Source organism: Malaclemys terrapin, chromosome 12, assembly GCF_027887155.1.
Source record: "Malaclemys terrapin pileata isolate rMalTer1 chromosome 12, rMalTer1.hap1, whole genome shotgun sequence".
Classification (NCBI taxonomy): Eukaryota; Metazoa; Chordata; order Testudines; family Emydidae; genus Malaclemys; species Malaclemys terrapin.
Genome location: NC_071516.1, coordinates 20,312,379 through 20,330,457, shown reverse-complemented (window position 1 = coordinate 20,330,457; position 18,079 = coordinate 20,312,379). Strand labels below are relative to the sequence as shown.

The 18,079-nt window shown below is 47.2% G+C and overlaps 1 protein-coding gene across 2 annotated transcripts in view; it reads left to right on the top strand.

Moving 5' to 3' along the window:
• The first annotated feature begins 4,710 nt into the window (after positions 1-4,710).
• RIMS4 (regulating synaptic membrane exocytosis 4) overlaps positions 4,711-18,079 on the top strand; it is a 74,831-nt gene continuing 61,462 nt past the window's right edge. For both annotated transcript variants that reach the window (XM_054046403.1, XM_054046404.1), the window contains exon 1: positions 4,711-5,392. In XM_054046403.1, coding sequence (XP_053902378.1) covers positions 5,296-5,392 — 97 coding nt within the window. In that variant the 5' untranslated portion in view covers positions 4,711-5,295. The remainder of the gene's footprint in view (positions 5,393-18,079) is intronic.

The following is an 18,079-nucleotide window of genomic DNA, read 5'->3' as shown; positions in this document are numbered from 1 at the left end:
CAAATGCTGTAGCTGCTGTGGGAAGGCACACTTAACCATTTGTAGTTTTACTAAATTACTTGATCAAGAGCATTCAGTACTGTAGGCATGGTGGCTATTTTTCGGAAGGGTTTCCCTGCATTCTGAGATATGAAACATCTGCCTTTCACTGACACTTACTATGAAACATGGGTTCCAAATGTTCTCCTAAGACTATAAAGTGGATAGAGCAAGTCCTGTAAAATGATTATCCACACCGCATATAACGAGTATCTAGACAATTCCAGCCACTGTAAACTAAATAACTGGAAAAATATTAGCATCATAACTTCCCATAACACTTTAGTGGATATAGTGTCTTATAAAGGTGTAATACAGACAGGAGCTCTGTTTAAGACATCTATAAAAATTTACTGGACAGCTAGTGAAAACCGGTAATACTTCACAGATCTGATGCACATAAAGGGCTCTATCTCAGGGCTTGGCTACACTTGCAGCTGTAGAGTGCTTTAAGTTAAAGCAGCCTTCGGAGAGCGCACTAGGGAAAGCCCTCCAGTCTGTCCACATTGAGAGCTGAAAGCACACCGGCGTGGCCACATTTGCAGCACTTGCAGCTGCATTGGGAGTGGTGCATTATGGGCAGCTATCCCAGCATTCAAGTGGTTCCAACGTGCTTTTCAAATGGGGGTGGGGTGGAGTGTGACAGGGAGTATGGGGGGAGAGAGAGTGGGTTTTTGGGGTGCTGAGAGTGTGTCAGCATGCTGTCTTGTAAGTTCAGACCCCCTTCCCTCCCCCGCCTCTCTCACTTACTCAAAGCAAATATTAGCTGTTTGTTTTTTTTCTCGGAGCAGCCAGCACTCCGAAACAGAGCTTTGAAAGGGCACTTCCGTGTCCCAAGTTCACAACAAAAACAAGAGAGGCTACTTCAGTCAAGGGGATTATGGGACGTTTCCAGAGGTCAATTAGAACGTTGTAATGTTACTTCTCATTTACACAGGCACTGAAGCGTCTGACCCAATACGCAACAGCTGTTAATCCTCTCGGGGAGGTGGAGTACCAGGAGCGCTCCAGCCAGGGAGTCAGAGCGCTCTATGTGTCTTGCCAATGTGGACGGGGAGTAAGGTAGAGTGCTCTGAGAGGCTTTATTGCGGTATAATGTGCAAGTGTAGCCAAGGCCTACTCTTTTTGGAAAAGTCCTATAGAGGACTAGGAAGTTTTAGACCCATATTACAGAATTTATAGCAGGATATAATTCTTTATTAGACTCCTACAGTGTGGTTCAAGAACTCGAGAGAATTTCTTTCCTGAGAATTACTTTTAGAGTACCTACAACACAATTGGTTTCACCAATTTATAAATTCTATAGGGCTGGAAGGGATAATCTCTTAACTATAAAATATAGTGTTGGGAAAAACTCAATCTCTTTTCCAGCTCTGAGAGCCCACATCTAAAATAAGCAGTAGACTCATACCTAAAAGAGAGGCTGCCAGATGTACTCCACTTAGGAAGGAACAATCAGTTGCACACATACAAAATGGGAAATGGCTACCTAGGAAGAAGTACTGCGGAAAGGGAACTGGGAGTCATAGTGGACTCTAAATATGAGTTAACAGTGTTGAGCAAAACAAACAAAAAAAGCGAACATCATTCTGGGATGTATTAGCAGGAGTGTTGTAAGGAAGACATGAAAAGTAATTCTTCTGCTCTATTCCATGCTGATTAGGCCTCAACTGGAGTATTGTGTCCAGTTCTAGGTGCCACATTTCAGGAAAGATGTGGACAAACTGGAGAAAGTCCAGAGAAGAGCAACAAAAATGATGAAAGGTCTAGAAAACAAGACCTATGAGGGAAGATTGAAAAAATTGGGTTTGTTTAATGTGGAGAAGAGAAGACTGAGAGAGGATGTAACAATTTTCAAATACATAAAAGGTTGCTACAAAGAGGACGGAGAAAAATTGTTCTCCTTAACCTCTAAGCATAGGACAAGAAACAACAGGCTTAAATTGCAGGAAAGGCAGTTTAGGTTGGACATTAGGAAAAACGTGGTTAAGCACTGGAATAAATTGCCTAGGCAGGCTGTGGAATCTCCATCATTGGAGATTTTTAAGAGCCAGTTAGACAAACACCTGTCAGGGATAATATAATATGGTCTACATAATACTTAGTCCTGCCATGAGTGCAGGGGACTGAACTAGATGACCTCTCGAGGTCCCTTCCAGTCCTATGATGCTATGTGCAATGGGATCTTCCAAGAGAGGGAAAGATAGAGGGCGAGGGAGGGGCAGAGATAAAGGATAATCGACAATACCATGCTTATTAGGACCAAACCTCTAATGTAAACAAAGATTGGGGTGCTCCTGTAAACCGATGTGCTGTTTGCCCAGGCAGCCCTGCTCTGTACCACCCCCTCCTCTCTCCTTCCCACCCTCCCTCCTTGCAAGTTCCCACTTACCCCTTCTTCCCTGGCTGCTGGAGGGGGGGGGGGAGTAAGAACAAACTCACCCCAGGATCCAGCGGCAAGCGAGCCAGAGCCCTCTCCCCATGGCACGTTTCTGGCTTGCTCAGCCACGGTCCCCAGCAGCTGAGCCTGGGCAGGGAGCCGAAGTTGCCTCCCCAGCCAGGTTTTCTCAAGCAGCTGCTGGGCTGCAGGGCAGCGACTGGGAGGGGTTGGCATTAGAAGCAGCTTCCTCCCACTCCCCACCCAAGCTCCCTCCTGCCAGGAATGTGCTGGGGGGGGCAGGTGCAGAGGGAGGATAGAGTGCTCCCTCCTCCCCGCAGGTAATGTGACTCAGGGAGAATGAAGTGGCCCCAGGCTGGGCGCGGGGGGCAGGGTTTCCTGGGGGATGACGATGATGGCGACATGTGCCCGGTCATGGGACCTCCCCTTTAGCTCGTGCCCCCCCCAGTATGGGGAGGCACCCGTTGTCTATGGGGCGCCCTCAGGGGAGGGGGTGGAATGGGGGCAGAAAGAAGCAGGGTAGGACAGGGCCTTGGGGAAAGGGGTTTTGAGGGGAGGGGAGGGTCAGGGGTCAAGCACCCCCCAGGAAATCAGGAAGTCAGCGCCTATGGCCAGCGGGGCCTTGGCAGGGTTCCAGCGACAGGTGGCCCCCCTGCAAGGTTCCAGCAACAGGTGACAGACTCTTGAGGGAGCCCTCCTCAGGGTTCCAGTGACAACAGCCTCGCGCAGGGGGAGAGGGGGGGCTCAGGTGAGTGGCTGGGGGGGGGTGTCCTGTTTTCTCTTTGGGAAATATGGTCACCCTGCCGCTCCCAGCTGCCGTGGGCAGAGGGGGAACTCCACAGCTCCCAGCCATCACAGTGGCAGGAGAAACCATGGAGCCACAGCAGCAAAAGTCACAGACAGGTCACGGCTTCCGTGAATTTTTGTTTATTGCCCGTGACTTTTATTAAAAGTAACCATGACAAAAATCTTAGCCTTAATTATAAGTGAGAGAGCATGGCTGGTACTGGGTGTGAAGAGGGCATCAGGAGTACAGCAGAGTGGGAAAGTGAGAGAAGGAAGAAGGGGAGAAACTGGAAAGGGAAATAAGGGAGACAGCCCACCCCAGGGAAAGGGAAGGAGGGTGAGACTGAAAGAAAAAACATGGAGGAAAGGGAAGGAGTGAAAGAGACTGTAGGAGGGGGGTGAGTTAATGCTGTTCTGTTGATTAGAGAGAGGCTAATATCCAGAATATTGTGTAGGGCGATTCATACTCACCCACTACGTTCTGGCCAACAAGGGAAAGCAAATCCTGCACTGTTACCTCCCCAAACTCACCGCCTGCTCCCATTACGCCTTCTTCTCAGCCTCTGCCGCTTTACCCCCTCTCTGATTTCCAGCTACCCGCTCTGACCTCTGTGGGACAGTCCACCTGGGTTTCATGATAGAAGCCCCCACTGTGTTTGCCTGCTGAAATCCTTAAATCCAACCCTGGCCTCAGGAAGTCCTGAAACAGCACAAACCTCAGGCTTGAGCTGTGACCAGCGGGGAGGGACGGAGAAATAGGGACAGCGGTGGGGGGAGACAGGCACACAGTTATAGAGGAGAATCATCCAGACCCATCAGCAACACAATTTGGATAGTGGGGGTGCTGAGAGCTGTTGACCCAAACGGTAAACCCCGTATAGATGGAAACCACTTCAAGCTAGGGGGTGCGGTAGCACCCCGAGTTCCAGCATCTATGCCCCGGGGTTAAGAGGAAGGGCGGGCTCAGCCCCCCCCCATCCTCTGCTGAAACCAAAGCGAGCTCTCCCGCTCCCCTTCCCCTGCAGTGCATGGGGGAACAGCTGCCCCACCGCTCCCCCTGGATTGGTCCCCAAGCGCTCCCCCTTCCCGTGTCTAGTGACTTTAGCCCCCAGCGCAGGCCCTCGAGGAACTCCAGCAGTCCCCAGCGCTCCCTGCTCCACGGCAGCCGGTGCACGGCGGGGCTGCGCTGGCACCGCGTGGACTGGAGCAGGGGCTGGCTTTGCCCATCGGCTCCGCCTGGCAGGACGCAGTGGCAGGGCCCGGGCGCTGCCCAGGGGACCACTCCAGCGGCAGGTGCGCTGGAAGGAGCCGTGCTCGGGCGCAGCCAGCCCGGCCCCCTTTCGCGCAGTCAGCTCCCCCGCCCCGCCCCGCCCCGCCGGCGGTGATTGGAGCTGCTGCCTTCCCAGGATGACTTCATGGCAGCCCCCGCCCCGGCGCGCCGCTGAATGAAGTGTTGGGGCGTCGGGAGCAGGCGAGGGGAGCGCAGCCCGCCAGGGACACATCCGGCCAGCCGCGCCCGCTGGGGAAGGGGGAGCCACAGGAAGGCGGCGAGCAGACGCTAGACAGCTGCTGCCAGTGTCTTCTTCCAGCGCCTCTCCCAGGGACAGCCGCCGCCGCAGCCTCCATCGCTGCCTCCTCCTCGGGCTAACCGCTGCCTGCGCTCCGCCAGCGCCAGCCGCCTCGGTGCTTGCATCGCGCCCGGGGGCACCGACCAGGGCAGCCGCCTCGGTGCTTGCATCGCGCCCGGGGGCACCGACCAGGGCAGCCGCCTTGGTGCTTGCATCGCGCCCAGGGGCCCCGCGGCAGGTGCCTGCCCATCGCTCTCCGCCCGTCCCCGGAGCAGCGAGCAGCGTCCAGCTCCCGCGGGGAGTCCAGCAGCCTCCCGCGGGCGGGGCTGAGCCCCTCCGCCTCCCACCTGCCCGCCGCCGCAGCCCCAGTCTCGCCTCCCCGAGGCCCCCGCAGTAGCCAAGACGCCGCGGGCCGTGCTCCGAGTGAAGAATGGGGCGTCGAAACTGCCCAAGCCGCAGGCGGCGGCCGAGGCCCCCGGCAGCGCCCCCGGCCCCGGACTCTTCATGGAGCGCTCGCAGAGCCGCCTCAGCCTGTCCGCCTCCTTCGAGGCCCTGGCCATCTACTTCCCCTGCATGAACAGCTTCGACGAGGAGGACGCGGGTAAGGGGCCCGGCCGTGGGGCGGGGAACCTGGGGCGGTGGAAGGGTGTCAGTGGGGCAGGCGGGGGTGTAATGCACGAGGAGGATCAGGAGGGTGCACAGGGGGGAGAGCCTGGCCCGAGGGATGGGGACCATGCCTGGGGGGGAGGTACCGGAGATTCTGCATGGGGGCAGAGGTACCTGAGGGGCATCAGCGGAGGGCAGGGAAGAGAGAGGGGCTGTGCCTCCGAGTCCAGAGGGGCTGTGAATGGCGAGAGGGGGAGGCGGCTAACACATGAATGAGGGTGGGTGGGTGAGGTAGTCAGTGAATGAATTAATGGGGGAGGGCCCGATAGACCTGGCAGAAATAGTGAGGTAGCTCAGGAGTGTGTGTGTGGTGGTGGGGAAGAGTGAATGAGAGTTCTAGGGGGGTGTGTGTGTATATATAGAGAGAGAGAGTCTCCCACCAACCCTGGAGCTGTGCTGTAGAAGCACTGACGCTAAAGAGGAGTGAGTGCAGCTGGTGGCTGTGACTCTTTCGGCCATGGGGGTGGAAAGGCTAGAAGATTTGCTGGTTTTTAGCAGGGGAATGTGAGATTGTGATGTGTTGGCTCTAGCCCTGCCTGGCTCAGCTGAGGGGTTGGGGTGTGACAGAGACCCATCCACTCATTGCCTTCCCTAAGCCACCTGCCAATGGCTGCCCAGTGCCCCAGCACATTTTGCGTATAGTGAGACATGGGGTTAGGAACCTGCATTAGGGGGAGGGGATTAAAAAGAGATTTTTTGCATAAGAAAATGTACTCACTCTCTTCTGGTTTACATTGAAGTCAAATGTCTTCACAAATGAACGGTGCAAGTCTTAATCCTTCTCTTATGCTCAGCTGCCTTCCAGAGAGGATGGTGGATGACGGTACTTTAAACAGAAAAGGCATCTTCTGCTGTACATTGTGTCCAAGCTCCAAATGCTTTTCAAAGTGAACAATGAACTCTTCAGACTAAATACACTAAACTGGTAATATTTAAACAGCTCTTTTAGAATTTAGGTGGTGATTTATCCAGATTTGCAAATATAGTCCCTGCTCTGTAGTGTAAACCAGACAAGACAGAATGCTTCAGGAGAAAGGGTAATTAATAGGGAGAAACATGAAGGCGAGAGAATTCAAGAGGTAGGATTGAACAAGAAAGAAAGAGCATTGAGAGCATTCCAGGCATAGGGGACAGCATGATAGAAGGCACAAAGCTGAGTGGGAAAAGGATGTATTAAAATTAGATTACATAGAGAGAGTAGGATATAAGCATGCTCTTCATACTTATCAATTTATTATAAAAATGTGTAATGATTTGCACTGTATGCACAAGATCACTTTCTGGTAATATATTTTTAATCCCTTTTATGTGTAACAAATGTAGAGATTGTTACTTAAGAGGCACATGGGTGTTTTAATACCTACCATCTTGGCTGCATCTCTCAAATACCTGTCTTGTAAATTCATCCCAAGAAATGCAGCTCCCTACAAGAATAGATGGGTACATGTGCAAGTGAGAGGTCACACATACAAAATGATTGATTGTTTTTAGAGGAATCAAAGTAAAAATAAATATATAAAAGTCAGAAGTTATTAACTTCTATCAGCATGCAAGCAAGTCTGGAGGATGGGAAGGAGGTTTTAGCATCCTCCAACTGAATATATTTTAATATGTTTAAAATCCTGCATAGAAGAAGGTGTGAGATATCAACAAATTATTTATTTGCTCTTCATATTCAATTTGATTGTGACAACTGGAGGACCATGCAAGGCAGTAACAGGAGCTTTGAGAAGTCTGTATTGTTGCTTCAGAAATTATTTGTGGTGAGACACTTTGGAGCCCAAGAACCTGACACGTTGACTTGAACAGATATTTCCTCACTGAAGGGCTGACTCTGTTGGGTCTGAGAAGACTGATACTTTAGATGCTGGAATAGGAAGAAGCATTCACTTAAAGATATATGGTTGTAGTCAGAATTTTATTTACTTGATCTCATTCCTGAACAATCACTCATGAATGTTTGTATTCCAGCCTATAAAAAGATGTCTTTGAATTCATGAAATCTACAGTTATGGCCTCATCCTTCAAGCACTTATTACTGAAGCACTGCTTACTATCCTGAGTTAGCCCCATTAATCTTAATGTAACTACTCAGGGTAGGAGGCATTATGCTTGGTAATAAGTATTTGCAATATTGTCCCTTATTTTGGAAATATGAATTTTTATTCATATTTTTATGAGCACTGCAGCTATTTCTACTGGTGGTTTCAGAAAGGGAAAAAAAGTGACATTTTGGATTGCTGCCTCTTTCACAAAAAATACAAATAGGCATAAATAACAATTTTTGTAGGACCAGACATATTTTGTGGAAATAAAATAGAGAAATCCTAAATAATCACATTGTGACAAATATGAGACTAACATTTAGATTTAAGCAAGCTTCTGAAATTCACAAGATTCTGACCAGATCTGATTGCATTCTGAATTCTAATTTAAAAAAAAAAAATCTGACACACAGCACAGGGTAATGGATACTGCATTTGGCAAAATATCATCTGTAGAAGATGGCAACAGAAAAGAAGAGATTGACCCCAGGATATGAAGAAGGGGGGAATGCTGACAGAGCCAACAATCCAGTTTTGATAAATGTATCATCCATTTTGAATGAAGATGAGACTCTCTGCTATACTAAAAGGGAGCCTTCTTAATGAGGAAGAAAAGTTAATAAATGGCAAAGTTTAAAGGGAACTTGACATACTGTATTCCAAAGGAGAGAAGGCCCTTGACCCGAAATCACCATCAAGTTTTCTCACTTGGATCAGATTAAAAGAATTGGGAAGGAAATTTTGCTAGAGCTGGCCTGGCTTTCAACACAGCGTGAAGTGGAAACATAAATGGCATTACTGAACCTAAGGGCACCTGCATTGCTAGCCTCAACTGATTGGCTAGAGTTAACACTGGGCTGGAAAAGGGGCTAGATTTTGAACTTGGTAGGTAATAACCTTTAAAAAATGCTTTTAATTGCAGAAGATCTCCCCTCCTGACTTGGGCCTCATTTTTCTTTGCTGTCCATGGTCTTGGCATCAGCTGATTTGCTTTCACATCTCTTGTCTGCCAATATGCCAATAATTCCTAGGCTGCACTCTTCTGATGTTTCAAAGCCTCTGCTGACTTCTCAGTGGTGAAATGGGTACAGAAAAAGCCTCAGTCCATACTAATCTATGCAGGGGCAGAGGGGTCAAGGTCCACAAGATGCAGACAGACGTGCAGAACTTCTAGTAAGGAAACTGATCTCTCAACTGAATGGTCCCTGAACTACATCCTATGCCAGGGAGATTGACTGACCTGCAAATATGCCCTTCTGCATGCAGGACCTGTTACAGGTTTCATGGGTCTGAAAAGGTGTGAGGTAGGAAGTGGTGCTGAAATTTGCATTACTAAATGGTATCAATAGCTGAGGAGTAGCCAGACTGATCCAGAGAAGGATACCCTAAATGAGCAACAGGGTCTTCTCACCATTAAGATATAGCAGTGCTGTAACCTGGAGAAATTACTGTCTAGAGCAGGGGTTGGCAACTTTTCAGAAGTGGTGTGCCAAGTCTTCATTTATTCTCTCTAATTTAAGGTTTCACGTGCCGGTAATACATTTTAATGTTTTTAGAAGGTCTTTTTTTCTATAAGTCTATAATATATAACTAAACTATTGTATGTAAAGTAAAGTTTTTAAAATGGTTAAGAAGCGTCATTTAAAATTAAATTAAAATGCAGAGCCCCCCGGACCGGTGGCCAGGACCCGGGCAGTGTGAGTGCCACTGAAAATCAGCTCACGTGTTCCCTTTGGCACACGTGCCCTAGGTTGCCTACCCTGGGTCTAGAGTAAATAGCATAAGAGCTATGGGTTACCAACTCTTTTAAACCTAATAAATGTAACTTTCCTGTGCTTTATATTGGTCAAGTGTAGCAGTCCTCATTCAGTCAAAATTTCCATCCATGTCAGTGGGGACAAGAACTTTAAACCAGGGGTCTTCATTATTAATGGTCCTGTATCATCATTATAATTGAGGTGTCTGTCCTAGCTCTGTTCATTGTACAATTATAAAGCAATAGACCAAAAAAGCTAAATAGAATAAATTATAGTGAAGCTTGAATTTTCACATTTGTGCATGGATATAAATGAGTACGTTTGCTCATCTCTATCACAATTTTACACCTGCTTGGAATGTCTTTGAAGCTAGTGGAATTCATCGTGGTAACAGCCGTCTAAAACATACACAAGCAGTAATTTGAAGGATTGGGGCCTTACTTTGCATTTACCTTGACCGCAAACACAATCATGGTCACGGTACATGCCAATTAAGTGCATAAGCGTGGGTGCATTTTTATGTGCTCATCTTTGAAAATGTGAGCCTTAATCCAGAGCATACACTTAGTAGTATCAAGATAGAAATCTTAATTGTACTACAACATGACAGTACATTTTTCCTGGGATTGGCTGAAATCAAACATTATGTATCTTTGTATCCATGTAGCAATCTGTTGCAAGAGCCTGGCTTGCCAAATGGTGAACTAATGTAAGTGTACATGAGTTAAAAATAAACCTTGCCGAGGGTAGAATAAAGTACCCAAATTAACTTTGACCAAGAGACAAAATGGTTGCCGCTGTTAAAATGTCACTGGCTCCCAAAATGTTGGTAAATCCTGCCCTCATTTACACAGATGCCAGCTCAGGAAGCAGTAGAGTTATCTGTTTCTTGAGACAACCAAGTCCAAGCAACTATGGTGCTGCTGCTTGTACACAATGTCACAGAGTGACAGCCATTATTCTATTACCAGCATGTGCTTTGAAGAGAAGCTAAATGAAATGTTAATTTAATGGAGCTGTAAAAACAGAGTTAAGACATATTGGACTAGAGTAAGGTGATTGCTGTGGGCTTGTGGGGAAGTCTGTAACGTCTTTGTCTGGATTGGGTCGGCTGAATTTCTCTGTATTGTTAATCATTAAAATATGTATAAAATTATGAAATAAAGAGAGCCACTGTGTGTTCTAAAGTTCTCATAGATATTTTCAATTCCAGTGCTGTGCTGCAATTGAATACAAGCAATTTTATAGAAGATACTAATTGTTTGTTAATATAAGTGAATTCCATAATGTGAAGTTCATTTTTGAGTTCATATGGGCTGGTTTGGCTTCTCTTAAATTGCCTTAGAAAGCTTTGGAGGACCCTGTAAGCTTCCTTTTACAGGGTAATTGGTCAGTGCTCTATTATGCAAGTGCCCCGTGTTTATGGTAATAGTATGTAAGAAGTAGTGAAAGAACATCTGTGCGCTGCATGACCGGAATGGTAATTTTTAAATCCAAAATGTGTTCTTAATATATGTCAGACTGAAGTAATTGTCTCTTGATTGTAGTACAGTAACATGCAAAGCCTATTGTTAACGAGGGGCTCAGTTATGCCTATGAGGCACTGGTGATAATCCAGAGGTGCACTGCCCCAGACACGAGGAATTCTGACTCAAGTAAACTGAATTCCTTCTGCAGCTCCCCAGTGTGCATGGACCATGCCTACAGCATACTCCCCTCTATAGGCCTAGCCAGCTCTGAATGAAATTTTTAGAACAAAAACTTTTTTTCGTCAAAAAATGCAGATTCAGAAAGTAGATTTTTGCCAAATTGTTAGGATTTTTTTTTCTAAAAAACCCAAACAAATTCTGAAAAATCTAAACATTTCATTTCAACATTTTCAAAACAAAATGTTTGGTTTTCAGTTTGAAATGACTTTGTTTTGAAATTTCCTTTAATTTTATTTGTAAACATTTCAATGTCTAAAAAATGCTCAAAATCTTAACATTTCATTTGACCCAAAACAATTTTTTCTTCAATTTTTCCATTGCCAGAAATTTAGCAAATTTTTTTTTCTCTAACCCAAACCAATGTTTTCAACTTTTCAAAAGTGCCAACAACCTGAAAAATCTGTATTTGAGGATATCGGGGAATCCTCAGTGCCCCAACTTTTTGCCAAACTTTTTTTGAAAATCTCATGTGGATTTCCTTTATAGCAGCGTAGCTACATTAGAGTCCATCTGGACCTATTACACCTGCTTGAAGAGTGCTACTGAGCGTTAAAGAGACCAGTACAGAAGATGAAGAATGCTGATTATACACTATCTTTTGAACCCCAAAGCTTGGGGAAGAGAAACCCTTCCCTCCACAATGTCTCTTTGTGTGGATCGTTTTGCTGTCCATTTACTCTAAGTAGGAGATCCTGTCCCTGAAAACCTTTCTAACTAAGAGCAGCTGTTTCCCTGCCACTTCTAATTCATGTAAAATTAATGTTAGTGCAACATTTATTAAGTCAAAAGCACAGTTCTCTGTGAATCCTTTACTCTGCCAGGTTTCTACATGAGGACGAGTTGTGAAATGCTGTAACTATTTTACTTCAACATCGCTATTTGACAGAATGTATGCATCTGCTTTGTGTAGAGAGGAATTAAACTTAATTGGGCCAGGTGTTTTGCGGAATAATTTATTTGTACAATTATTTTTTTGAGATTCTGAGTTATCCTGCCCATATTTCTGAGTGCTGTGGGCTAGGTTAGAAATGTGCATGTTTTAATTTAGAAAACTGAGTTGCTAACACGTTTCAGCACTGCAGTTTGACATGGCATTTGACAGGTTTACACAGGGCTCTGATCACTGCAATCTTGTCTTATAGACTCATAGACTTTAAGGTCAGAAGGGACCATTATGATCATCTAGTCTGACCTCCCGCATGATGCAGGCCACAAAAGCTGACCCACCCACTCCTGGAATAATTCTCTCCCTTGACTCAGCTGTTGAAGTCCCCAAATCATGATTTAAAGACTTCAAGTCGCAGAGAATCCTCCAGCAAGCGACCCCCTGCCCAGCAAGCGACCCCTTACCCCATGCTGTGGAGGAAGGCGAAAAACCTCCAGGGCCTCTGCCAATCTACCCTGGAGGAAAATTCCTTCCCGACCCCAAATATGGCGATCACCTGAACCCCGAGCACGCGGGCAAGATTCTCCAGACAGACCCTCCGTAAAAAGTTCTCTGTAGTAACTTTTAATATCTCATCATTGACCATTGTTACTAATTACCAGCGATGGCACGTTATTGACCTATTGACTAAAATCACGTTATCCCATCAAACCATCCCCTGTCTTCTGCAGATATGTCTTGCAGCACCACACAGGGCACTTCGAAATGCCATTAGCACACTTAAATAAGAATGTCTTCTCCTCAGAACTATTTATCCAGCTTCTGACTCTTGGATTTATCCGATAAAACACCCTGATACAAACCCCTCCCCCCCAACCGATGTTTATCAAATAAACACTGGAAAAACACCAAAAATGGTTACTTGTATCTAAGGGTACGTCTATACTACCCGCCAATCCGGCGGGTAGTGTTTGATGTTTCAGGGATCGATTTATCGCGTCTCGTCTGGACACAATAAATCGATCCGCTGATTGACGCCCGTACTCCACCTCAGCAGGAGGAGTAAGCGGAGTTGACGGGGGAGCTGCGGCAGTCGACTTGCCGCCGTGAGGACGGCCAGGTAAGTCGAACTAAGATACTTCAGCTACGTGAATAGCGTAGCTGAAGTTGCGTATCTTAGTTCGAACCCTCCCTTCCCCGCGCCCCCCCCCGCCCGCTAGTATAGCCCAGGCCTAAGAGTTTATCTACATGGAGCAGTAATGTGGACTACCAGGATGTGATTCCTAAAGCACAGTAATGTGTTGATCTTTGATTGGTCCATCCATCTAATGTTTATAATATACCGTACTATAACTATTTAGAAGACTTTGAATGTACATTTACCAAAGTGATATTCATACAAGGTTCTGTTTTGCCTTCTGAATGAAGGGGTGAAATCTAAAGTGTATAATCTGTGAACAGATACAAAGACAAGGGAGAATAGAGCAGCAATTGATGGCTAATTTGGTACGTAATTGAATACACAAACTAGGCTCACACATTTTGAGCATCTAGCTGGCATAGTAACTGGGCAGCACATTTTATTTATTTGGATTTGTAAAATGATAAAAAGCACCCATATAAAGACCTGGGGAGCTCTGTTATTGCGTAACACATACAAATAATACAAAACTCAGTAGCCCCAACCCTCAAACAGAATCCAGCCACACTCGAAGCAGTCAAATCACAATGGCAGCCAGTACCCCATTTCGTCTCAGCCCCACTACTGTTATGCCATTTTACCCCAACACCGAAAGAACTCAGCTGGCTTTGCAGAATGTCAGTTGTCTGTAAAATGCTCTGAGTGATCAGCACCAGTTATAACCGGTTAAGAAAGATTTTACATTTTCCCCCCTGTAATTGAAAATGTAATTGACCTACAGGAATGTATGTTCATATCTATGTTGCCTTAATATATGGAGAAATACTACTTTAAACACAAAGGCTTATGCTGCCTTTAAGTGTGGGGTAATGCAGAGACTGTGTAGAGTAGTTATCAATTGTTCACTGTCAAACTGGCAGGACATGTCAAGTACGGTCCCACAGGGGTCTATCTTGGTCTGGTACTATTAAATATTTTCATTAATGACTCGGATGATGGAGTAGAGAGTATGCTTTTATAAAATGTGCAGCTAACACCAAGATGGATGGTTTTATAAGCACTTTAGTGGCCAGGATTAGAATTTAAGATATTGATAAATTACAGAATTGGTCTGAAATCAACAAGATGGAATTCAGTGAAGATAAGTGCAAAGCACTACACTTAGAAAGGAAAAATCAAATGCACAAATACAAAATGGGGAAGAACTAAATAGTCAGCTTTACTGCAGAAAGGGATCTGGGGATTATAGGGGATCACATAGAAAATGAGTCAACAGTGTGATGCTGTTGTGAAAAAGGCAAATGTCATTCTGGGATGCATTAAAAGGAGTGTCATATGTAAGAAATGGGAGATAATTGTGCTCTACCCGGCACTAGTGAAGTCTCACCTGGAGTATTGTGTCCAGTTTTGGTCCACACACTTTAAGAAAGATGTGAAGAAACTGAAGAGACTCTAAAGAGGAGCAACAAAAATAAGAAGGGGTTTAGAAAACATGATCTATGAGGAAAGGTTGAAAAATTTGGCATGTTTAGTCTAGAGAAGAGACGTCTGAGGGGGATGTAACAGTCTTCAAATATGTAAAAGGTTGTTCTAAAGACTGTGATCAAGTATTCTTCCATGTCAATGAGGTTAGCACATGTAGTAATTGGAGTAGTTTGCAGCAAGGGAGACATAAGTTTCAGATTAAAAGTTTGTTCCTAACTACAAGGATAGTAAAGCAGAGGAACAAGTTACCCAGGGAGATTATGGAATCCCCTTCATTGGGGAATTTTTAGACAAAACACATGTCAGGGATGGGCTAGATATACTTAATCCTGCTTTGGAGCAGTGGGCTGGAATCAATGACCTTTCGAAGGCCGTTGCAAACAGGCACTTCCATGATTCTATAAACATATACAATACAAACCCTCTTCTAATGTTCCTTGTCATCAGGGCCTCATGAATTCTGCTTTACTTCATGGATGGTTTCAGCAGCCAAAGGAAGAGAATTCCCTGGCAGGGAATTCATTGCATACCATCATCACCCACTGCTTACCTGCAGCATGCTTGAAAACCACCTACATACTATGAACTGGAACTAAACTGCAGTTGGTGTGTCAATAACAGAAGTGTATGTAGAAAGCAGTATTAGGGTGGACACTTCCCAAAGAACCTGCCGAAAGGGTGCTTAGTCAATTTAGGGCCTGTGTTATGCATCCTTGCCATAGTGTCATATCTGCAGTTATAATTTCAATAGACTGGTAGACCTTGTCCACTGTGCTCGCCACAACAGTGTAAAAACAGACATAATCAACTGTGTCTATGTACAGCTCCTGGACCAGTGTGGGCATGGATTTTCTGTCTTCCTTATGGCTAATTGTGGTATAGCAGCCTTTTTCATCTCTTGTCGCCCCGTTGGCAGTTACTAGGCCACTCTGTGTTTGGTTCCTTTTTACGACTCAGCCTTGTGAGCCTCACTGCATGTAGGGTGACCAAAAAGTTCAAATGAAAACGCTAGGTCTTGGCCATGTATCGGGGCTTCGGCAGTAGTCCTTTTCCCTTTACTTCTGAGACTTACCTCACCCCTCCTGTGAAGGGATGTAGAAGAACGCAAGCCCACCCTTTTCCTCTGGGATCCAGTCCAGGGTACTTTTGATAAGCAGCCAGGGTCTTTCTTATGTTCCAAATTCTGGTTCACTGGGCTGCTTCCTCCCTTTGCCTGTTGGCAGGAGTCTGTCATGGAGGTGTGTTCTCCAGTCCTCTCTCCCTGGAATTTCATCTTTCCTTGCAGCTTTCCCCTCCAGCCTGTTGCAGAGGAGCTTTGTCAGGGCAGCTAGCCTCACTGAGAGCTGCCTGGAACACCTTCACCTCTGCTGTATCTGCCCTCTCCGTTCAAGGCCAGTCCCAAGGTATACACTCCTGTCTGCGGCTCGCCTCTCTGTTCTCCCCTTTTGGCCTTGCAGTCCTTCCTCTAGTTATTGAAACCACTTGGTCTGCTTATCCCTAGCTGGTTCTAATCCTTAATTAGCTGTCTCCACTTCAGGTGCCACAGAATGGATTTACTGGCTTTCAGGTTCCCTATTAACCCTTTATTTGTGGGCATATGCTCCATCCTGGCCTGGGCCCCGTATTCAGGGTTCCTTCTCTGTGTTGATACACACAATATTAAAATCTTGAACCAGATTCTCATATGGACTCTTTTTTGCACATTTGTGTTTTGATAGGATTGTTAGGGAAATAAGAAAGGAGAAAGACTTTTTGCTTTTTTTAAGATGAGATTGATTTCTGGCTGAGTAGTATATTGCTGAATAGTAGGATTATTATAGACAAAGTAGAGTAGCTCAGCCAATTGCTTATGTCTCTGTCATTTATATGCTACAGTCCCATTGGTTGAAACCCTCTGTTAACTGATGTAAAATACGATAGGCCTCCAGTCTTGCATGTATTTTGGAGTTATTGGTGGTTTGGGCTGTGTTTTTAAGATGAGAGTGAGCTTGCATTAGCATTCTCTCTGTAAAATCCTACTGGAGAAAAGGCACAGATAGCTAGTCAAGCTCAACCCTATATACCCCCACCTGCGGCTTACCCTGACTCGTTACATTGAGGTAAAAACTCTAGAGTGCATAGTCTCTCCTAGAATTTCACAAGAAGACAGCTGATTCAAGTTTTCTTCCTCACTGTGAGAAAACACCTTTTTCATCAGTGAAAACATAACCTTGTTTTCAGACAATAGGAATTTTGCTATGTTTATTTTAAATGTTGAATACCATGAGCTAGTAGGGACAAAATCTGAAAGGTTAAGACACAAAATGAGTTACACCAAGGAAGGGACATAAAAGGCAATAGGAAGAGGTTCTTTAAATACATTAGGAGCAAGAGAAAGATGAAGGAAAGTGTAGGTCCTCTACTTACCCAGGAAGGAGAGCTAATAACTGATGACCTTAAGAAGGCTGAGGTTTTTAATGCCTATTTTGCTTTAAGTATCAGAGGGGTAGCCGTGATAGTCTGGATCTGTAAAAAGCAACAGAGTGTCCTGTGGCTAGGGTGACCAGACGTCCCGATTTTATCGGGACTGTCCCGATATTTCCTTGTTTGTCCCACGTCCCGACCGACGTGCGGTCGGGACACTGGACAAACAAGGAAATGCTCCAGAGCCTGGAGGCCGGAAGTGCTCTCCCCCCCCCCCCCCCCGCCCCGACCCCGACCCCTCCTCCCCCGATTGGCTCCCTCCCCGAATCCCCGCCCCTTCCCCAGGCTCACCATTCCTCCCCCCTCCGCAAGCGCTGGAGGGAGGCCCGGGAGACTCAGAGGGAGCGCGGGGCCGGGGTGAGTAAGAGTCCGGCCTGGTCCCCAGCAGGCAGGACTCAGTCGGGCGGTAGGGAGAGGAGGGAGGCGGCCCGCGGCTGTTCTCACGCCCAGGCAGCAGGACTCGGGAGCAGCCGCTGCTGCAGCTCCCACTGCCGCGGGGGGAGGAAGCGGCCATGGCGCTCGACGGCTGCGGCTCTGGCGCCCCCGAGCCCCCCGGGCCTGCTACAGGGAGAGGAGGGGGGCGGCCCGCGGGACCAGGCGGTGGGGCTGTTCTCACCTCCCGAGCCGGGGCCTGCTGTGGGGACCCAGCAGCGCGTACGCTGCGCCCAGCCCCTGGCCAGCGTCTGGGCTGCTGCCCAGCTGGTGCTATCGCGCGGCGGCCCCAGAGTGGGGGCAGCAGGCCCCAGCCCCCCCGTCCCGCAGGGGAACGAACGGGGCTGAGCGGCCGATGCCTCCACCCCGGGGCCGCCGCGCGATAGCACCAGCTGGGCAGCAGCCCAGACGCTGGCCAGGGGCTGGGCGCAGCGTACGCGCTGCTGGGTCCCTGTAGCAGGCCCGGGGGGCTCGGGGGCGCCAGAGCCGCAGCCGTCGAGCGCCATGGCCGCTTCCTCCCCCCGCGGCAGTGGGAGCTGCAGCAGCGGCTGCTCCCGAGTCCTGCTGCCTGGGGGTGAGAACAGCCCCACCGCCTGGTCCCGCGGGCCGCCCCCCTCCTCTCCCTACCACCCAACTGAGTCCTGCGTACTCGGGACCAGGCCGGACTCTTACTCACTGCGGCCCCGCGCTTCCCCTGAGTCTCG